This window comes from Oryzias latipes, chromosome 21 (genome assembly GCF_002234675.1).
Source record: "Oryzias latipes chromosome 21, ASM223467v1".
In the NCBI taxonomy this organism is placed as follows: domain Eukaryota; kingdom Metazoa; phylum Chordata; class Actinopteri; order Beloniformes; family Adrianichthyidae; genus Oryzias; species Oryzias latipes.
Genome location: NC_019879.2, coordinates 4,482,553 through 4,504,183, shown reverse-complemented (window position 1 = coordinate 4,504,183; position 21,631 = coordinate 4,482,553). Strand labels below are relative to the sequence as shown.

The 21,631-nt window shown below is 38.5% G+C and overlaps 1 protein-coding gene across 3 annotated transcripts in view; it reads right to left on the bottom strand.

Moving 5' to 3' along the window:
• The window catches only part of adcy5 (adenylate cyclase 5), an 82,646-nt gene that overhangs the window by 4,458 nt on the left and 56,557 nt on the right, over nucleotides 1-21,631 (bottom strand). The window contains exons 4-17 of one of the 3 annotated variants that reach the window (XR_002292707.2): nucleotides 19,417-19,528; nucleotides 13,493-13,620; nucleotides 11,565-11,723; nucleotides 11,334-11,475; nucleotides 9,961-10,098; nucleotides 7,034-7,056; nucleotides 5,830-5,989; nucleotides 4,447-4,544; nucleotides 3,107-3,194; nucleotides 2,107-2,223; nucleotides 1,857-2,015; nucleotides 1,056-1,240; nucleotides 943-963; nucleotides 531-652 (exon numbers count right to left, since the gene is read on the bottom strand). Coding sequence is in view for 2 of the 3 variants with exons in the window: in XM_020712839.2 (XP_020568498.1) it covers nucleotides 531-663; nucleotides 943-963; nucleotides 1,056-1,240; nucleotides 1,857-2,015; nucleotides 2,107-2,223; nucleotides 3,107-3,194; nucleotides 4,447-4,544; nucleotides 5,830-5,989; nucleotides 7,034-7,056; nucleotides 9,961-10,098; nucleotides 11,334-11,475; nucleotides 11,565-11,723; nucleotides 13,493-13,620; nucleotides 19,417-19,528 (1,663 nt within the window). In the remaining variant the exon portion in view is untranslated. Of the gene's footprint in view, nucleotides 1-530; nucleotides 664-942; nucleotides 964-1,055; nucleotides 1,241-1,856; nucleotides 2,016-2,106; nucleotides 2,224-3,106; nucleotides 3,195-4,446; nucleotides 4,545-5,829; nucleotides 5,990-7,033; nucleotides 7,057-9,960; nucleotides 10,099-11,333; nucleotides 11,476-11,564; nucleotides 11,724-13,492; nucleotides 13,621-19,416; nucleotides 19,529-21,631 lie in introns of all 3 variants that reach the window. The other 2 variants (XM_020712840.2, XM_020712839.2) reach the window with 2 other exon arrangements.

Sequence of the window (21,631 nt, the reverse complement as noted above, 5' to 3'; positions counted from 1 at the left end):
GGCCTGACATCCACCATGATGGGTGATGAGCACCCCTGGCATAGACTTGCTGTCAGTAGCAAACTGATACACGCAGCTACAGCGCCCTCTAGTGGTTGTTGATAATTGTTGTTTTTTTTAAATCACACACAAGTCGCACTTGAGTATAAGTCACCCCCCCTGCCAAACTGCAACAGCTAAAAATGAAAAAATATAGCAATTTATATTCTGAAAAAATACCAGTAAGCAATCCAATCTAAACTCTGCTTAACATGATCCACTTAGGATGTGTAGCTGGACTACATTTTGTGTAGAAACATGTTGCATCCTTAATTGGCAAAGAACAGTTTATGTTTGCATTAGCCTAGTATTCCAGAGTGCATGCCTTTACATGCTATTAAATCAGTGTGTGTTACAACGATACTTTGCAGCATTGTTGTAACACAATGGATTTGTGAGGTTTGGTCATCACACAGAAACGTTCACGCCAGGTTTATGTTGGCAACCATTTGTTCGATTCCCCCTCCCCTCGAGTGCACAGGCTGACTGACCTGCAGCTTCCACAGGAAGTCCAGCCTGGCCGTGGACTCCACCTGCTGAGCGTGCAGGTAGAGGGCGAGCACGAAGACCGTGATCACCACTGGGGTCATGATCTTCAGAGGAACCTTGGTGTCTGCCACACAGCTGGAGGTTAGCGCACACACAAACACACACGTGAAGGCATGAACTCTGCAGAGGTTTTATGCTGAGGCAAAGCCGGCAAAAAACAATCAAGTCCAGATGCTGGAGACCAAGCCTGAAGAGATACTTTGCAGCATCGTTGGCTGCCGTCTGGATGTTTCCTCATTATCATCATCTGTTGCCAGCAGCTCATTGCTGTTATATTTGTGCCAGAAAAGCAGAAAGGATGCTGCAGATTTAACAGATGACAGTGCTTTGGGGTCTCTGCCATGACAGACTCACCTTGTTCCATTCATCTGTTTGCTGTACGGAGGAGAACAGAGAGCAGAAGCTGAGGGGTTTTCCAACTGTTAAAGACAAATCTAGAAGGAAAGGGATTTGATAACTAGACTCACAGGGAGCTGAAGGCGTTTGCCATGACAAGGAGGTCCTGGTTGTCAAAAAGGCTCACTTTAGGCACCTCCATAATCAGAAGGTAGAGCAGCTCAATGAAGAGCATGAGGAAGAGTTTGCCGATGCTGCTCATCTGCAGGAAGACGGAGGAGGCCAGCAGGCTCAGGAGCACACAGGATGAGAAGTACTGAGGGGGAGAGAAGAAGTGCTGAGGGGAGCGTTTCCGGAAGCTATTTTTTAGAATGAGTCCCACTTGAAAGAGCTGGAGTCAGAACCCCTTTGAGTGAACACTGCTGTGCAAATAAAAAATGCTGTTGCATCAGGACTTTGCTCCTGGAGCATTTATGAAGTGTAATCCTACTTTTTAAAAATATTCCATAAAATAAGCAACTTGACAATAGGCAACAATGAACTGAAATATTAGTCTGTCTGTATTCATCTAATAATATAGTTATACTGAAAGATTCCCTTTCTTGTGTATTCATACAACAGCTTTTATTAGTACTAATAAGCTACTTTTTACAGTATTCTTTGTTTGGTTTGACGTCATGCATAGACGGTGTGGCGCTCCGAGCAGAGCAGTCTTTAAACCATGTTGGACAAGCAACATTAATAACCCCCTAAAAAATGTGTTCCAGAAAGACTTTCAACTGTACCCCAAAAGTCAAACTATTGTTTTCAATCTGCTGGAATCCACACATGTGATTTTTTGAGGCAGCATCGACGCAATTTTGGCGATAAAAGGCAAACCTATGAAATGCCGTTTTACCTGTGTCAGCTAATTCAGTCGTACGCAGGTTTACCTCGGGAAAGTTACAGACGAGGGCGCCTTCTCCGCAGGGCGTGTGCCGCGGGTCCAGGCTGTAATTGAGGGAGACGGCGTGGCAGGGGTTCACGCTGTCCACGCTGACGTTGAGCCCTGAACCGATGCAGCTCCGCAGGTCAGCGCTGCTGCAGGTGAACTGAAGCAGGTCAAAAGGGTTTTTCATGAGCTTCATCATTGCTGCTAGAAGCTCTGATGGTGGCGATTCTTCGTGCGCTCACTTCACTCACAATGTTAATGAAAGCCGACAGAAACACAGTGAGGATGGTGAAGACGCCAACCAGGGTGCTGTTGAGTCGGGACTGAACTATCCTTTTAGAGAGAGTTTGAAGGGAGACAGGGAAGATCTGAGGGAGCAGGAAAGAAGAAATGAGGTCAAATTTTGTATGCCCAGTTTGCAAACTAACCTGGAGTCTGTCGCATAAAACTCTCTAATCAACACAGGCAAAGTAAAAACATCATAACCATGAGTCATAGTGACAAAACAACAACCTTTTTTTAGATCATTCCTGCTTCTCATGACTCATCAGCTGCAGGGAGAAAATGAGTCAACAGAGGAGACTCTCAACACTTTCTGATTCAAAGTTTACGGGGAGGATGAGAAGAGATTTTGTGAGTTTATCCATTCAAGAAAATCAGGAAAACAAATCCTAAACAATGCAGGAAAATTTTCAGTTATTAAAAATTCGTTTTTAACATCCTAAGGACGACATGGAAGTAGCTTAACATATGGACTACATCTAGCCCTGCGACAGACTGGCGAGCCAGTTTGGGTGTACCCCGCCTTCGCCCCACAGTAGGGATAGGCTCCAGCAACCCTGTGACCCCAATTAATATTGACAATAATAATTATTAATGTATTAATTGATCTTAGCAACAAAAGGTTGTAAGAAACCAGACAGAAACCTTGAAACTGTACATGATGGTTAATATTTAATCACATTAGTTTGGATGGATTCTTAGCAGATTATTGTTATGATAAATTATGGTGCCTATGTATTATCTGACTCAAGTTATTTTTAAAAACGATCAGTTCCAAGGGAAGGTTAGGAGCTGTTCAGTCATCAGAAACAGGAAGTGAGAGAACATCCAAAAAAAAAAAAAATGTTAAAAGCAAAACCAATTAAAAGTGTCTTTCCATGATATTTGCATGTTCTCAGGTCATCAGAAACTCTCCAACATAAATGCTAAATTCATTCTACTTGTTCTTGCTTGCTTCTTCTTTCTTACCCCGAAACAGTAGTACACAGTTGAGATGAACATGACTGACATCAGGATAACCAGGCAGGTGATGAAGAAGCCAATCATCAGTGTGGATCTGAAGGAAAAAACACATTTTCTATAATTCTGTGTTTATTTTGCAGCTGAATGTGACGCTTTTGTGCTGGATGCTTTGAGCTTTGGCTGCTGGGAATACTGTGCTAGAAAAAGGTATAATGTGTGTTTAGAAGTAAAGATGATAAAGAAAAGGGCTGCTTCATTGATAGGGGAGTCGAGAATACAGCATCTAAGAAAACTGGGAGGTAAAAATGAAGTAAAGTGGAACAATAAAGAAGATCGATAATGAAAAACTGCAAGAACTAAGGGGGAAAAGAGGATTTCAAAGCAAAGATTGACCTCTTTTTGGTCATCTGTTGTTCTTGACCACAAATACCAGTTTTGGACTCCATATCCACTTAAAAATCATTTTCCTAGATTCCTTAAACTGTAGTTGTAAAGGTTCAGGAAAGTCTGGAGGTTAATTACTGTTTTTTTATTGTGTTTATGAACCTTTTGGGTAGTATTTTAGACAAAAATCTGCTAAAACTTCTATACTGGGTAACAATCTGTTTTCTCTTTTTACTGTCTAAGCTTAGTTGCAGCTGGAGGCTGAATCAATAATGTGAAGTGGAGTGTGAAGTACTTGATATTCAAAACAAGTCAATTCCCGATTGCCCTGCTTCACTTCTTGCTAATATTATTTATCATAACCTCATCATACTTGCTACCATCCTTTGGTGGGAAGCCAGGTTAGAAAATAAAAACGCTCCTTTTTTTCCCCACCACCTTTCTTTTCAACTGCTTCTACATCTCAGAGCAAAACAGATGGAATACTCATGGGAACGGCAAAAATTCACCTTTGGAATGATTCAAAGCAAACCAAAAAAAAATAAAAAAATAATGCTCTTATATATTTTTTTTGCCATTCAACGGGAAGAAAGTTTTGCAAACACATTTTTTAAAACGGGTTTTTGCCGTGCCCTGCGGCAGACTGGTGGTCTTTCCATGGCGTACCCTGCCTTCGCTCTACAGTAGCCGGGTCAAGCTCCTGCAACCCCGTGACCTCGGGAGGGATAAAGGCAAGTGGTTTAAGAAAATCTACAGACAGAGTTTTTAGTGTTACTTACAATAAGCAAAACGTGAGGCAGTATACTTTAGTTTACTTCAAGTAAGAATAAAATGTCCCAATTTAGTTTGAAGAAGTATTCAGTTAGTACATTTCCCACACTACATGTAGTTGCCATACTTATACTCAACTATACTTAATGAAAAAACTTCAAGTGTACTAATTTCTGCTAATGCTGACTCACCTTGGCACAATGATGATCTGGATGAAGCAGATAAAGAGGAAAACCAGGGAGGCACAGGCCACATACGCACCGAATCTGGTGTCCACCTGCTTCGAGTACTGCATAAAAGAAGCAAATATTAGGCGTCCCTCACAATCTGTCACCATGAGGGACACGTATTTTAAAAATGACAGAAAGACCAACTACACAGATGGGGGATGAATAAAATCTGTGATCACATGTTTAGTGGAGAAGCTCTTAGTGAAATTTGAAAAGAAATAGATTTATACACAGAACATCCGTGACAGCTTTAGGTTAAGCCATCCTCTGAACCACTACTTTTTTATTTTTATAGTCAAAATAAGAATGCAAACAGTCCGTAAACAATAATAAAGTTTGAAAACATGCAATCAGTGGATGACAGGAAAGCACTCCTGTCGTCAGCCATCAAGACTCCAGACTTTCACTAAAAGCTCTGGAGACACACAAATGTGGACATTTAGATATGGGACAGCTACATTTCCTTTAGAAAGTTCTGAAAGCAGTTATTAAAAGCAGAGACAAAGCAAGAAACAGCGTGCACTACAGCAATGGACGCGTCAAACTCAGCCTTCCATTCAGGACGTTGCTTTAGAGCTTTGGTTAAAGGCTACAAGAGACACAGGCATGTAACCACAAACAGACTGATGCCCAGGTTTTATCCTCTTTTGATGGAATATGTATTCACAGTTTATTTAAAGATTTATTGCAGTTTATTTTTATTTTTTTAACAAAAAGGGACTTTGACTTTTGGGGATAAAATGTGAAGATTCTAACATGGATCAAATAAAAAAGAGTTTTTGCAGATGGACAGTTCAAAATGATTCCTTTCTGTTGCTGCTGAAATGATTGAGGAGAACACAGCAGCTGGGAGAATAATGGAAGTGTGGCTCATGACATATCCATTTAAATACAAACAGACCTGTAGATCAATGGATGGAGTTCTGACAGCCAACCAGCTTCTCACAAAGTCCCTCTGATATATACTTTGAACTCATGGACATTTTTTTAATCAAAAAAAGGAGGTAAAACTGAAAGAAAATCTTACTCCTTTTCCTCTGAAATTTATTTTCTGATCTTCAGCTTAAGCCACTCCCCTTTAACAGTGACTGGTCCATTCCTGCCCTTAATAGAGATCTCCTAAACATTTAACCCCTTGATGACCTTTGATGCAAATATGCATCAAACCACTTCGACTCTAAAATTACTTTCATTTACACGAAAACAAAAACACAAGTGATTTTTTCCCCCCCTCATAGCTGGAAATAAATTAAAGTGTAAAGTAATAGAGTGAAGTAAACTGACACATTGTTACACATAAAAGTATGTTATGCAGATATCTTGACTATGTGAGCATGTTTGAACCTTTTTCTCCAGGTCAGGCTCCCTGAAGGTGAGCAGGAACTTCTTGACGTGTTCAGAACGCAGACGGTCGATGCTGCGCGCGTCGATGGCCCGGCCCAGAAACTCGTCCACCTCATCCTCCGGGTTGAGGTTTTCCTGTGCGTTTCTGAAAATAAAATGCCTGAATAAAACAAGATGGGATCAAAACAACATTTGTATATTGATACGGAAAAGGCAGTTTGCCTCCTGCGGCTCCAACATGCTGTCCTTTAAGGTTCAATTATACATATATACATATATATATATATATATATACACATATATATATATATATATATATATATATATATATATATATATATATATATATATATATATACATATATACATATATATATATATATATATATATATATATATATATATATATATATATATATATATACATATATATATATATATATATATATATATATATATATATATATATATATATATATATATATATATATATATATATATATATATATATATATACATACATACATACATACATTTAAATAAAGTTCACCTAACCCAAATATTCTGATGATCTAGTTTATCTTTATGTCTCCTTATTAAAACTTTCACTTATTCAGTGACAATATATAAAATATGTATAATGTAGGATCTAGAAGGCAGAAAAGGTGGAAAAATAAAGTTGCAATGATTTTTAATTTAGGGTATTATGCCATTTTCAAATTCTAGACACAGATGTGGTGAATAAAAAATAATAAAAGGTGGATCATACCTTTTCTAGGCATAATTTTTAGTCTCTCTATTAACACTGACACAGTTGCATCAGCAGCAAAAGCCAAAACCATCAGTTAAATGTTCCCTCTGATAGAAATAGCAAACAAAACAAAAGTGCTGTTTGCCTGAAAATGTGCACAAAATTCTTCTGACAAAATAAATTGACGTTTTTTTATTAGATCAGTAGCTTTAAGCTTTTACAACATTAAAATCAGAAACACAGTCCAGATGAACTGGTTTGGTGTTTGCATTGCAAAGAAACTATACAAAGAAAAACACACTAGAAGCCGCACAGCTTCCCACAACTTCCTGGTTCGAGGGGTTTCAGGGTTTGTGTATTTCTGTGGCGTTTCCACCTGCACAGTTACACCCACTTTAAACCTTCTAATGTAATTTACCTAGTAGAGAGGAAACTAGTCTCGTTGTTACTCACTTGTCCTTGGGGTCGTCAAAACCCTGCAAACAGAAAAAAGAACAAAAGATGATTAGCTGTAAATTTACAATATTCTTTATTTGGTCATACTTTTTCCTGCTTCTCTTACATCTTGAAAGTCCAACTCTTTTGATCTATTTTAAAAGTGGTCTTTTAATTAGGATTATGCTGTTTTTAGGGAAAACCTAAAAACCTCTGTCGTTTTCTGACATAGTTTCTGCAGAGCAGCAATAGTTTATTCGTTTTTGTGGGTAAGGGTTAGGGTATAATATGTGCGGAGCAACTCCGCGCCTCCTTCCCGACAAGAAGGAGCTTGTGGCCGGCCCAGCGTGTTTTCTGCGTCACAAATAAGGTCTTATTCAAACAGCTTTTTTTTTTGTCTGCTCTTAACTCAGTGATTTAAATAAATAAATAAAACTTAAAAGAGCAATTTGGAGCTTTATTAGCTATATTAATAGCACAAGACCCACGACCCAAAACAAAGAAGGTCTCTAAACAAATTTAAGAATAAAGACATTTTGAATTTAGAAGTCTTTCAAACTGATGCTCTCTAAAAAAAACATTTTTTTTGTCTTAGTTTTAAAACATTAGAAAAATGTGCTTGTGCGTGAGAAACGCTTCTGCATTTCATTATTTTTTCTGTTTGTTGCTGCAAAAAACAGCAGTGCATTTTCAGAGCAATAAAGCACAGACCAAAATGAAAGAACAGAACCCAAAAAAGGTCAGAAGGTCCCATGGATGCAGGAAGGATGATGTTAAGTTGCATCATGAAGTTGAGATGAATCTAACATAACGCACGTTGGTCTCTTCTACAGTAAAGGTGGTGCACCGACAAATAAAATGCTTTGAAACAGCAGCAAGGTTTTTAAATATTCATGTTAGCCACTTCTTTAATAGTAGTAGAAATACTTCATGAATGCTAAACATTTTCCCTGGACACAAAAATACAAAGTTTCTCCTTACTCTTGCAATGCCTGTTTTTTCAAGTCTGCTTGACAGAAACACAATGTGGCTCTCTGGCTCCCTCTAGTGAACAATGTTGTTACAGCAACAACACAATGAGCTGCCAAAGGGGAGACTTGGGTGAAATGACAGCAGCAAAATACGATTTTTATTTCCTCCATTCCTTCTTGCTTATAAAAAATAAATAAATGTGTCATTGCATCAGTCGCCACCTCAGCCAATCCCTTTATTTACAAATAAAATAAAACTACAGCTTTCTGCTGCATGTAAAGAAACAGCAGATTCTGCAGATGGCACTGGTTTCTTGGCCATCTGCTCACTGTTGTGCTCTTCAGCCTCCAACAGAGCATGAGGAGCTGCAGCAGAGACCCCTGCAGGTCTCCAACTGAAAATCACTCCGAATAATTTCATGTTAATTTCATGCCACCTCACTTTTTAAACTATTCCAATCAATGCAAAATAAGTGACGGTTTATTGAGACCTTAAATGTAAGAAGTGCAGCAGAACACAAAAATACAGCATGTGACACAAAACAATTCATGACTTCAATTCTCATAAAGGATCCAATTACGATGACAATCTTTCACTTTATCATCGTACTAATTTGACTTTAATTCAGTAAATTATTATCTATATCAGACGTGTTCATGTCAAAGTGTAACGGCCTGTTTTCTATCACTCACTGTGACATTTCCGCTTTCTAACACTGTCACTTTGACCTCGTTTTTATTACTTATTATACAATTCAAGGTTGATAACTGCGCTATTCAGTTTCCCAGGTCTTTCCATCCCATCCTTGATCTATCTGTTTTTTTTTTCATTTCTTAGAGTCCCATTAAGGTCTAATTAGTTGATTAATCTCAGGATTTCACTCATTTAGAAAATAAAAATGTTCTCAAATCAAATATTTGGCTTTTTCCTCCAGAATACATACATTCTTCATAATGTGAAGATGCGAGGCTTTACTTTTTATTTTTTAAGTAAGATTTTTGATTCTTCATACCCATATATGCATTGATTTTCTGATAACTAAAAATAAAAAACTTTTATTGCAGATATTCCATTTTAAAATCAAATGACTGCAAATAGACAACTAATCTATTTAGGAATGTTCATTTTAATACATCCATCAGTTTTAAAACATCATGCTTTTAAGGGAGAACAAGTGCATTTAAAGCTACATTCCCACCTGCCTCAGCAACACGCGTTCAGTCAACCCCTTTCAACCAAAAGGTCCATGTAAATGTGCAGTTCAGGTTTTCCACATTCAGAACCCTGGCGCTCATCCGTCGCCATGCATTGTTTAAGTCCATTTCCGAACTCTACAGCAGCACCAGTTAAATTTCGACCAATCAGGGATTTGGATTTGTTAGTGATGGAAGGGTGGCATCCTTTTCAATTCTAGGAAGTGCCAACTGTTTGAAAAGTGGCCATGAAGCAGAATAATTGTGGTTCTAATTCTATGACACTATGTCAAAAGCACCTTCAAGAACCAGTCACACGCCCCGTGTGAACGTGGCATCAAGGGAAGGGGATCTATAGCTTCTGGCTGAGTCAACTTCGAATGCATTTAACCATTGAGCGAGTACCTGTTTGTTCACAGGCTCAGCCTCAGCACATAAATATATGGTGAAGTCAATAGGATCACATCACTCTCCTGTTCCATTTGTCTCTTGATTGCAGCTGCCGTGTCCCTGAGTGCTCCTGACAGCCTCTCGTTGCCAGAGTGAGGCGTCAGAGGCGCGGCGTGTCGAGAAGGGCCATCCCTGCTGCCTACTGTCCGTGCGGATCAAAGGATTATGATAACCAACTACACCTCGGCCTCAACGACCAATGGCGGCTGAGAGAGGCATGGGCATGAAGGCCACCCGGCCGTGCCACATTAATAACTCCATTAGCCTAATAGCTCTGGAGAGCCGAGTGTAGCTCCTTTGTTTTTTCAATCTTACAGACTGTTTCCTCACCATCCTCCTTATCTCCTTGGAGATCTGGTTTCCACCCAAGTGGTTGTAAAAGGGACGGTCAGTCCAGTGTCCACTGTTGTGCGTGACAGAATTGGTTCTCTGTCGACTCATTTTGGCGATCATGGCCTTTTCCTCTTTCTGTAGGAGAAACAAACGAAAACAATATGCAAGTCAAGAAAATGTTTCACTTTTTAAGTTTAGGTGAGTCCAGCTGCTGCAATCGCAGGGACCTGCATATTAATTTATATCTATAAAGAGATAAAGTTAAGCTTCAGGTATGGTAAAACCATCATAATATGCTTAAATACCCTTAAGCGACACCTTAAACTCCTCAGATTGGAGAAAGCATCCAACCACAAACGCTCTTTATTCTTTTCTAAAAGTGTGTCCCCTCCCTCTCAGGTTGTGCTCCGTTGCCATCATAAAGTCGACTTGGAAGACTAATTCTTTTATTTCTGACATTATGCCTGCACAGACGCTCAAAGGGAGAACTTGTCAGGGGAGAAAAAAATGAATAATAGCAAAAAAAAATAATAATTAGACTGCACAATTGTTCCTCTGTATCCCAGCATGGGCTGCAAAATGAGAAGACGATATCACTTCACATGACAAGCTAACTATAGTCGCAGCTTGTGATCTGCTGGAGGACAGCAACAGCTGATAAAGTCAGAAACACATGCAGGGAAGCAGAGATAAAGTCAGTCGTTTTCACAATACTGTTGGAATAAAGTAGCAAAAAGAACAGAAAAGCTCCCTTGAAAAAAGACTTTTTTGTTTTATACCAAAAAAAAAGGATAATTAATTGATCAAAACTAGGTAAAAAAAACTGTTATCAAAAGGATTTTTATTTTTTGCTAATGTTCCTCCCCCCAAAACAATCAGGAAATCAACTATAAGGAGAGGAGAACATTTTGAATTTCACACATGATGGCAAAAATTCCAAAAGGGCTGATATAAATGTCTGACATTATTCTAAAAAGCTGTTTTTATGTAAAAAGCTATTAATTTAGCGTTAAAGGCCATAAAACATACAAAAGAACCCTGGAACTAAAACGGGAAATTTGTGCAAAAAACGCTGAAAAACTCCGTTTGCTTTTACTCCAAAAGATCAAGTTCAGATTTTTGCTTTTTACTTATTCTAAGGCTTTAAAACATTCCTCATAAAACCTATAATCTTCTTCAGCTTTAGGTTTGATTTCCACAGCAGAGGGGGGATTTCAATAGAAACAACACAAAAAGACCTTTTTTTTCTACTTGATCACAACATTTTGCAAGTATATGTGTATTAATGACAGTATATGTTAAAGTTTAAAGATGCCAATTTGCTCTTGTTTAAAAGCAGCTTCGAACCAAAAGGAGAAAGTCAAATATACCCTTTTCTGACTGCAGCCCACAATGAGGTAGGTTTCAATGTTGTTTCTCTTCAGGTAGGCGTTTCTTTCTCCTCCTGCTCCTGGTTCCACATCATAGTCCCCATTCAGGTAATTCAGGGTGGCTTTAGTGATGTGGATTCGTCTGAAGAGCAGCCACAACCACAAACATAGATTAATCCAAGGCATTTCGGATTTTTTTTTGTGGCTTTCAAACATCTCTAGAGCTCCTACCCAGCTTGCCCCCCAGCTTCCATCTGGTTTGCGAGCGTGACATCGTTGGACCAGACGTCGAACTGCCATTTCCTGAGTCCTAGAACGCCGCAGTGCACCCTGCCACTGTGAATGCCGACTCGCATGTTCACATTCACCCCCGTCACCTCACGCACCAGCCTGTCAGGAACACACGGGACTTCAGCACATTGACACAGTCGTGTGACAGCAGCTCAAATACAAAAAATGTTGAAGAGTCTCAAATACTTTTTGGCTTTTAAGCATATCTTTAATATGATTCTTCTAAACAGAACATCTGGATAACTTCCTGAGTCCTTTGAACTATTATGCCTCCATTTTATTTAGCAGATCCAATCCCATCCTCTTTATTTATAGAGCACATCTCCCAAACAAACAGTTTCCAAAGAGCTGTATAGTGACTAAAACTAAATTAAAATTATTAAACAAAATAAAAACAAGCAAAATACAGCAATAAAAGGAATAAAAATAAGAGAAAAAAAACAGATAAAAACACAACTCTCGTGGCGTGGAAAGCCAGAGAATAAAAATGTGTTTTAAGACCAGACTTAAAACACTCCACAGGGGGCGCTGTTCTGACACGAGGAGGCAGAGCGTTCTCTGTTGTCGGCCCTAAGCTGTGGAACGCTCCGCCTCCTCGTGTCAGAAGGAGGCAGAGCGTTCCACAGCTTAGGGCCGACAACAGAGAACGCTCTGTCTCCTCTAGTTTTGAGCCTCGTCATGGGCTCCACAAGCTGGAGATGACCTCTGACCTCAGAGCATGTGCTGGTTTATAAATCTGAATGAGGTCAGAGATGGACTTTACAGATAGCAGATAACCATTTGTATCATATGTGATACTTGCATTTATGAAATGCCTATCTCAATGGAATGATCCAAACTTTCCTTAAAAAACTTTTGGATAGAATTTGGTTTATATTTTCTGTCCTGTAGTTCATCATCAGAGGAACTTTTCATGCTCATTTTTAAAACTTTAAAGTTGACTCTATTTATCCCACAATGGGGACATTTGTTCTGCGCATTTGACCCCTCCCCTGGGGGAGCGGTGAGCTGCAGACGAGCCGTGCTCAGGCACCATTTGGTGGTTCAACCCCCCAATCCAACCTCTTAATGCTGTGAATGTCAAGTCAAGTCTTTGGTATGACTCGGCCTGGGTTTGAACCCACGACCTTCCAGTTACAGGGCGGACACTGAGAATAACTATCTATTAACTATCTATCAATTGTTGTCCATTTTTAAAAGGCAACTTTCTGTTTTGAAAAAACAGCTCAATTTGTTGATTAATAATTCTTTATAAGACAGTTACTGCATGTAAAAAATGTGGTGCTTAAATTTGAGACAGTGGGTAATTAAGGTGTTTTATTTTTATTTTTGCATCTTAAACTGACATTGCTGTGAGAAAAATCACTCAACTTATCATAACTGATATTGATCTATATATACAGGGAACTGATCTGTATCCAGGGAATGGTCTGTTAATTGCTTATTATTTTGGGTAAACAGGAGAAAAGGCGGTGGCGGTCGGAGGATGGACGCGTCATCTCTTGAGGAAAAAGCTGGAAAAAGTGTCCCTGATGCAATTAGAGCAGACTTACAATTAGCTGCAACTATAACACGAGTAACTCCTTTGTGGCGGGGAGGACTGAAGACTGTTTGTTCTGCTATTATATTTGTTCATTTCTTGACATAAAATAAACAGCCAGATTTTGGAGATTTTTCATTTTGTTGATTAAGATTCACAGGTTTATTACTTGGAATTGACAGATGGAGTAAATAATTTAGTTTTATCCGCATTATTGGAGGAACTTTAAACCAATAAAACTGAGAGAACACCACTCTCCTATCATGTTCTAGATTACTGTCGCACTGTGACCTTTAAGCAGATCTGAGAGAATTAGGGGTTAACTTACGAGATGGCTTCTATCATGTCCAGCCCCATCTCGACACAGCAGTGGGCGTGGTCAGCCCGCGCCTCGGGCAGCCCCGACACGCAATAGTAGCAGTCGCCCAGAATCTTGATCCGCAGACAGTGGTTCTCCTGTCGCCCAAAACAACACCACATAACAGAGACAACAGACAACTTATTGGTAATTACAGGCATCGCCTATGAAAAGTTGAGTTTTTTAATCAGAAATGAGGAAACAGAACAATTACCAAAACAATTTTTAAAGGTTTAATTTTGAGGGTCTTCAAATATTATCTATTGAAGTATCATCCAGTATTATTTGGTCAAATTAAACCTTTACAGACGTGTTCATCAATTACCACCCCCTTTGAATTATTTCACAACAATGCTGAATCTGCTTTTTCATTATTGATCAAATTTTCCATTTCTGATAAAATTGTTTCCAAGTATAAAGCAGGGGGGTGAGAATATCATGGTTTGGGAAAACTACAACATCAGAGGCAGCTGGACTTCATAAAACAGATTTTCATTATCTGATAAAATTGTTTTTTTTCTTTATTCTAACTCAAAGGAGGGATTTTAAAAGACGCAAAGTTTGTACCGCTGCTGTTGGGTTTCAAATGTAGTTATTCTAAATTATGAAAATAAAAATACAGAAATTAAAGTTTAGTTTTTAAATTTGTTTCACAGTTTTGCAAATAATTTTAAAACTTGCATATAAAACTGTTTTAAGATTGTTTTTTTCAGAAAACAAGTTTCTTCATTTTCAAGATGATTGTGTTTGACCCAAAGACCACTGCTTGTTGTAATCCTCAGAGGCCCATTCAAAATTAAGCATCTGGCTTTATTGTTACTTCTTTTAGACCACAAAAAACTAAGACTGCCTTCAACAGTACTTAATAAAATAAAAAACATAAAGTCTCCATCTCTGGCAGTTTACGTTCTGCCTTTCTGCACATTTGCATAGGGTAAAAGAAATACTGAAACAAAGGATATTTAAGCCATTTTATTTCAGTACACTTTAGGCTACACTTTTGGCATAGTTTTCTCACTTTTTAAAACTTTTTAAAAAGAAAATCTTTGATGTGTTTTTCTTATCGTTTTGACCTGATTTAAAAAGAACTTTGTGATTCTTTTGGAGAAAAAAATGCTATAGAAATAATCTTTTACTACTAATTAGTGCTTTTGATCACCCTACAATTCAAAGCATAGGCATCTTAACAAATGGATCATTTCTTGTCTTTGGCCCTGTATTGGTTAATTTAAACATCAATGCATACCAGAGCCTTAAATCAGACTTCCAAGGATGAAGCAGGGTGGTGAGAGTATCATGGTTTGGGAAAACGACTACATCAGAGGCAGCTAGACTTTATAAAACAGATGATAAATCAACAAGTCTCTGCGTCAAACAGACTGTCAAATATCAGAGAGGTATCACAGCTGTCCCTCACATGGAACAAAATAAATAAGTGTTGTTTATTTGAATAATAATAGAGTTTTAACATTTCACACTTTAGCCTTAAGCTTCAAAGGTTCCACAGTGTGACTACTATAATATTCTCTGTGTGCGTGAATGTTAAGGGGCTAGAGAGAATATTGCATCTCATGATAACCACCTGAGTGTCTCTCCAGCACATGGCTCAAAAACAATAAGGCTCACTGTGCAAATAGGAGCCTAGAGTCTGTGAGTGTGTGGGCCTTTTGTTTCCCAATGAGGACATTCTCTGATATAACCACAAACCTTTACAAGAATGATATTACGAAAAAAAAAAAGGCATTTTCTTTGATCATGAGGAATTATTCTGTGGACTGGGTTTTGGACAACCACTCTAATAAATGTTCGATAAAGCTTAAAACAAATAATTAAATAGTTATCAGTTAAGATCAGCCTGTAGAGGTGAAGTCAGAGTCGATAAAACGCTCAAATGGCAGCAGAGTTGTGTGTGTTGATGAGCACACACATGGATTAAACATCTGGTACGGACATTAAGGTGTCAGTTCATAGTTTCTGACGGCATTGTGCTCATTTCACTCATAAATATGGAAGTGCAGCCCATCACGCCACCTTTCATAAACAAATATGTTCAACATTACACAGAAGAACAATGGCAGGAAAAAATTATATTAATATTGATGAGTATGTGGTTTGCTGCAGCTTAAATAAACAGTCTAAAAGCCATTGGATTGCTGCATGGTAAACATAACAAAATACATATCGCTCTTACCCAATGTTTCTAAGATGTAAATATTTGAAATCAGGTGACGTCTTAGACGTGTGTTTTTTTTAGCAGGAAGAGAAACGTCTATTTTTTCTATTGATCTTATTCTGCTGTCTGTTTCAAATGTGTCAACAGAATGGCTGACAAAACAAAAAAAAAAAAAAAAAAACAACCTTGAACTAGAACAAAAAAGGAGCACCATTCAAGTAATTTCTCAAATAGATTTACGGTAAGTTCTTATTTGTTTTTAGAATGGTGATGACAATCAGCTAATGTACATAACAAGCATGGGAGTTGGGTCATCTAGACCCACTAGACCAGGGGTCGGGAACCTTTTTGGCCAAGAGAGCCATAAACGCCACATATTTTTAAATGTAATTTCGAAAGAGCCATACAATAATGTAGCGTCCCTTTCCCACACTGAGGCACTGAGACTTAACTTCTTTTAGGATTCTTTATTCTGGTTACTGTAGACCACAACAAACGCCGTACAATTAATTCAGCAACTCCTGAATCTCTCCTGTCGACACGAGACGAGAGAGAGCGCTTCTACCAACTTTATATTCACCTGCTCCCGCTCCAGCCCTCCCATTTCCCTTATTCGGCCCATAGCTGAACCCCATTGGTCCAAACTACCTAACAACAGGCTGAGCGACAGAACTGAGAGCCAATCAGATCTCTGCTTGATGCGATCAATGAACTCCAGAACTTTTAACGCGGCCCAACAGCCACCCAACTCAGTCCGCGACAATATGTTTAAAACTAAATATACAAATGAATGTGTGCATTTGATGTAATTTCAACATTTTTAAAGTACAATAAGTCTGTGGATTCTTTTTAATAACATTGTTATGCTATTGCTAATAAATGATGAGTATTTCTCGTGGTAGTTTTGCTGATGGTCTAGTCTGGTTGATACGTGGTGAGTTTCTGCTTCATGCAGGCGTTGAGACTTTAAACGTGATCGTAGGTCTGAATGTTCTGTAGATGTGACAAAGACTGCTCACATGCAGACGGGGAGCCAAACACACACTCACACGCCGCAGTGACTGACGGGCAGCGGGTTTTACGTTTTTACAATCCCTGCGCGATTCACCTGCTGCCTGTCCCCACAACCCCTCACCCCCACCCTCTGCTTTCTCCCTCACACATCCCGTCCCCGCAACTGCGCGCTCTTTCTCAGAGACGGGAGCGCGAACTTTTAGGCACGGCAATTCACAGGTTTCCAGTTGGTACAAACTCTGTGAAATTATAGATAATTGTAAACTTATAGCGCTGGCGCAGATTTTTCTCTCCAAGCACCGCTACTACTGCGCGCCTCTGGCATCGCATCGCGCCCGAGAAGGACTGGACTAATGATAAAAAAAAGTATAATTAAAGATTTGTCTGCGAGCCACATGTGACCATCAAAAGAGCCATATATGGCTCGCGAGCCATAGGTTCCCGACCCCTGCACTAGACAGTGCTCTGAACCTTTTTTCTTCAATGATTTGTGATCTTCACTGGTGTCCATGGATTACATGAAATCTTTCCACCTTTATCCACCTTTGTCATGGTAGGAAGAACACATCAATGTAAGGGTGGGGTCATCTAAGATAGCACAAGGGATAAAAACAGTCTGACCGTTTGGATCACTGGCTCCTAGTGTGAATCTCAATAAAGACCAAGAAGTTTCACACTTCTATGTCCATTAATTAATAAAAATGCCAGAATATAATCTTCTGGGTTCATCTATTCCTGTGACCATGAGTGCAACTGAACAAAATCTATCAATCATACAATGTTTATCAATCTGTTCACTTCCTTTAAATAAATAAATCAAACAAACATGAAAAAAAGGGTTGGGGTCATAATTTCTGAACAGAAAATAATAATTTTATGCCTTAGAGTGCTTTGATGTTGGTAAAATTGATATAGGGGGATGGAAAAATATTGAACTAAGCCTTTTCCCCACAGCATTTATCCCCACAACTACACACACTTCAGCTTGACCATAAAGATAAACGGCGTTTTATAAAGGCCTCGTTTGTGTTTACACACTCAGAAACGTCTCACACTCCCAACCGATGTAGCCGCTTCAATTTGATTGCATTAAAGCCTGTTTGTTGCCTTTGAAAAATAGAGCTAAATTCACAATGTATAAATAATTTATAAGCAGCTTTATGACTCTTATTTTTCGGAGTATAAGTCAAATTCTTTTGCACAGTTTCGCCGGGGGAGCGACTTATCCTCAGGTGTGACTTGTATGTGATTTTTAAAAAATAAATAGCAACATCTGCTAGAGGGCGCTATTCATGTGTAAATCAGTATTTGCCACTGACAGCGAGGCAGAAGAAGAAGCGCCGGACTTGGCAAAATTAATTGAAGCGACACAGACAATGAAGAATTCAATGGATTTAATGGTTTAAAGCACATGTGTCAAACTCAAGGCCCGGGGGCCAAATGTGGCCCTCCATGTCATTTTTTGGGGCCCGCGAGCGCATAAAAGTTTTTAATTTCTTAAAATAAAAATAAAAAATTGGTTTGTATTTATTCATCTCTAGGGGGAATCGGACTTGAAATATAAGATTGGGCAAATATAACAAGTAAATATATGTTTGTTTTTTTAACTGCAATTGTCACTTTAAAAGTTATAATAAATAAATAAATGAGTAATTTAGCATTAAGGAGTAGTTGCGTTTATTTTTCATTACATTTAGTTACACGTATAAGTTATATCTGGCCCTTTGAGGACAGCCACTATGCTGATGTGGCCCTCGGTGAAAATGAGTTTGACACCCCTGGTTTAAAGTGATATAGAGTTTACTTGATTTGTTATCGTGTTCTTTTCTGAATAATTGTTCATATATTGCACTAATGCAGCCAGATTCCTCCTTTGTTTCATGAAGCTAAATAAGCATCAATGTGTCGTGAAGCGTGCAGATATTCAGTCTATAATTATTATCTATTCCATCTCCCTTTTAAGATGAAATGTCTGTTCTTGTTCCCTTATATTGTCAAATATATTTCTCCCAAAAGTGCAACTTATGATGTATCATGTTTTCCTTTATTATGCATTTTTTGGCTGCACACACTTTAGAGCAACTTAAAGTATGAGAAAATACTGTACTTTCCTTGTAGAAGAACGTTTTTAGAACACGATTTGTACTTGTCAAGTCTTTTTTCCTGAGAAGCCTGTGCTCCAGATCTTTATTATGAGTATTTGTCTTTGGTTTACCATCTACAGGTTTTATCAGAACATCTAGTTCAACAACTTCAGAAGTTTTAGACATGAAAAATGTTCCACACCTCTACTCATTTAACATGAAGTTAACAGCACTAACAGTCCAGAAGGTCCTTTAAAATAAATTAAAAAAAACAATTACAGCCAAATGTAGTGAGCATCAATCTGGACACCTTATGTTTGTAGTCATAAAAAACATCTGACAATGGTAAAAGCAAGAGAACTGCAAGCATTTAGTGTTCTCTGCACTCTATCCATTATCCTGGACAACACGTTGCGTGAGTCACATCTCATGTTTAGTGCTATAAAAGTGTGTCACTCTATGTTCCTGTTCCCTTCACTTAACATCACTGATACACTTTACAGGGAATCAGCAAAGTAACCTCGAAAACATGACAAATAAAGGATCATTTTTGTGAAAATCCAACAACATGAAAACATAATTAAGGTTAGAGCTTGTGCACATTAGTGTGACGGTATCCTTACCGCTGCTAGCTTGTCAAAGCGGGCAAAGAGTTCGTTGAGAGTCATCACCAACTCCTGTGCCGTGCACTGAGATGCTAAGCTGGTGAAACCCTCAATATCTGCAAACAGGATGCTGCAGAAACACAAAAACAGGAGACACAGACTCATTCATGGTCCATTTTCACTGCACGGTTTTTAGTGAGCTACATATTGGATCTAACATGTTGAAGTCTATACCTAAAACTGTGGGTACCCTGAGGCAGATGTGTGAAAATGTGCATGGATCAAACTTTCAATGTAAACGTGCAAAAGGAATCATCAGAACTGCTGAGTGACCGTGCAGCCTGGTCAAGCATGACTGGAGCTTGTCAGTTTTCTAATGACAAGATGACCTCTAGCTGGCTTTCCACAAGGGAATTAAATCAATTATGTTAGTTAGAAATGATAGGAAATGTCAGAGAAACAGTTCTCTGACAAGCAATGACAAGCAAACCTTGTAAAGTAAAAAAATTAATTTAAAAAATCCTTCATTCCTTTTTAAAAAATTTTAACACTTCTTCAAACTCTGGAGTTGTCCCGTCTGCTTTTAAACATGCTATGGTTAAGCGTCTTGTCAAAAGAAACCACCTTGACACGTTTGTTTTAGCTAATTTTAGACACGTTTCCCATTTATCTAAGTTCATAGAAAACTTTTTTTAAGCACTTGCAGTCCTTTTTAGATCACAATTTTAATTTTAAGAAGTTTCAGTCAGATTTTAGATCTGGTGACAGCTCAGAGTCCGCCTTGCTAACAGTCCAGGATGACATTGCAGTGTCCGTTGATGCCAAACTGTCTGTTGCTCTGGTGCTATTGGACTTGATAGCAGCTTTTGACACTGTGGACACACTTGACTAGCTTAAGTCCTATTTAACAGGGAGTTGTTCTATAGTCAGTATTGGTGAGGCCTCATCATCTTTGGCTCCTCTGTCCTGTGGGGTACCGCAAGGTTCTATCCTTGGTCCAGCTCTTTTTTCTTTCCATTAAAAAATTAAGTTGAATATTTTGTTAAACATCCCTGCAATGGAACCATCCAGGACAAAAGAAAGTCTGTCCATCTTTTGAACCCACTGAATGCCTCAGTTGATCACTGGGTTCTGGGCTATCCCAGCTACTGTTGGGTGAAGGCGGGGTACATCCTGGACAGGTGTCCAGTCTGTCACACAGACTCACACATTTACTTTGAGGAATAATTTTTGTTTTTTCGGGATCTCCAGTTAACATATGAGGCCTGTTTATGGACTGTGGGAAGAAGCAGGAGTGCCTGGGGAAAACCCACGCATGCACAGGGAGGACATGCAAACTCCACACAGAAAGGTCCCAGATGGGGTTTGGACCAAGGACTTCTTGCTGTTAGGTGGAGGTACTAACCACTGAATGAGAGTCTTCACAGAGTAATAAAAGCAAATGAAAAAGATACAAGTTTTATGTGTATTACAACAACAAAGGCAGTTCAGCTTTGCAGATATGACATTTTGTATTTAAACCATATTGTTTCATTTGATATCATGCTGTTATTTAAATTCACAAATAAAAAAACTTTGATTGTAAGTGAGTGTAAAACTTTTCAATCAACGTCATTCTTAAACACTGAAAATGACTAGAAGACACCATCAGAAACCATGGCAGTGTCTTTCAGGTTTGCCTCGTTGCCACCCAAATAACTAAAACTTGCCATAAAATGCAATGAAGTTTTACCATACTGATGTGTAAAAATCAATCTCAGAATGTAACCACATCCAGCTACATAAACTATGGCTACAATACTTAAGCACGGTGGTGGAAGGGTAATATAATCAATCAATCACATCAAACTCCTCTTTTTGCATAAAAGGATTCAAGAAACCAAAATGAGATCGCTCCCACACCTAAAGCTGACAAAAAAAAAGTCTATGATTAAACTGATTTAAAAGACAGAATGTCTTTAAAAAAAAAACAATGAAATTAGTTCAAATGACACAGGAAGAAAACATTCATACTCTAACCTTACTAAAATGATGCAACTCTGCACAGACTACAGGAAACTCTCTGCAAAAAAGGATTTATTGAAGTCAACATGTATGAAAACCATTAACAGGAAACCATTAGCTGCTCTAAAGGACTGACAGTAACCTATTAGATGTTGAGGGAAAAACATAACAGCACAGAAAAACCTCTTTTAACCCCATCAAACAGCGACTTTCTGCCATTTGTTGTCCT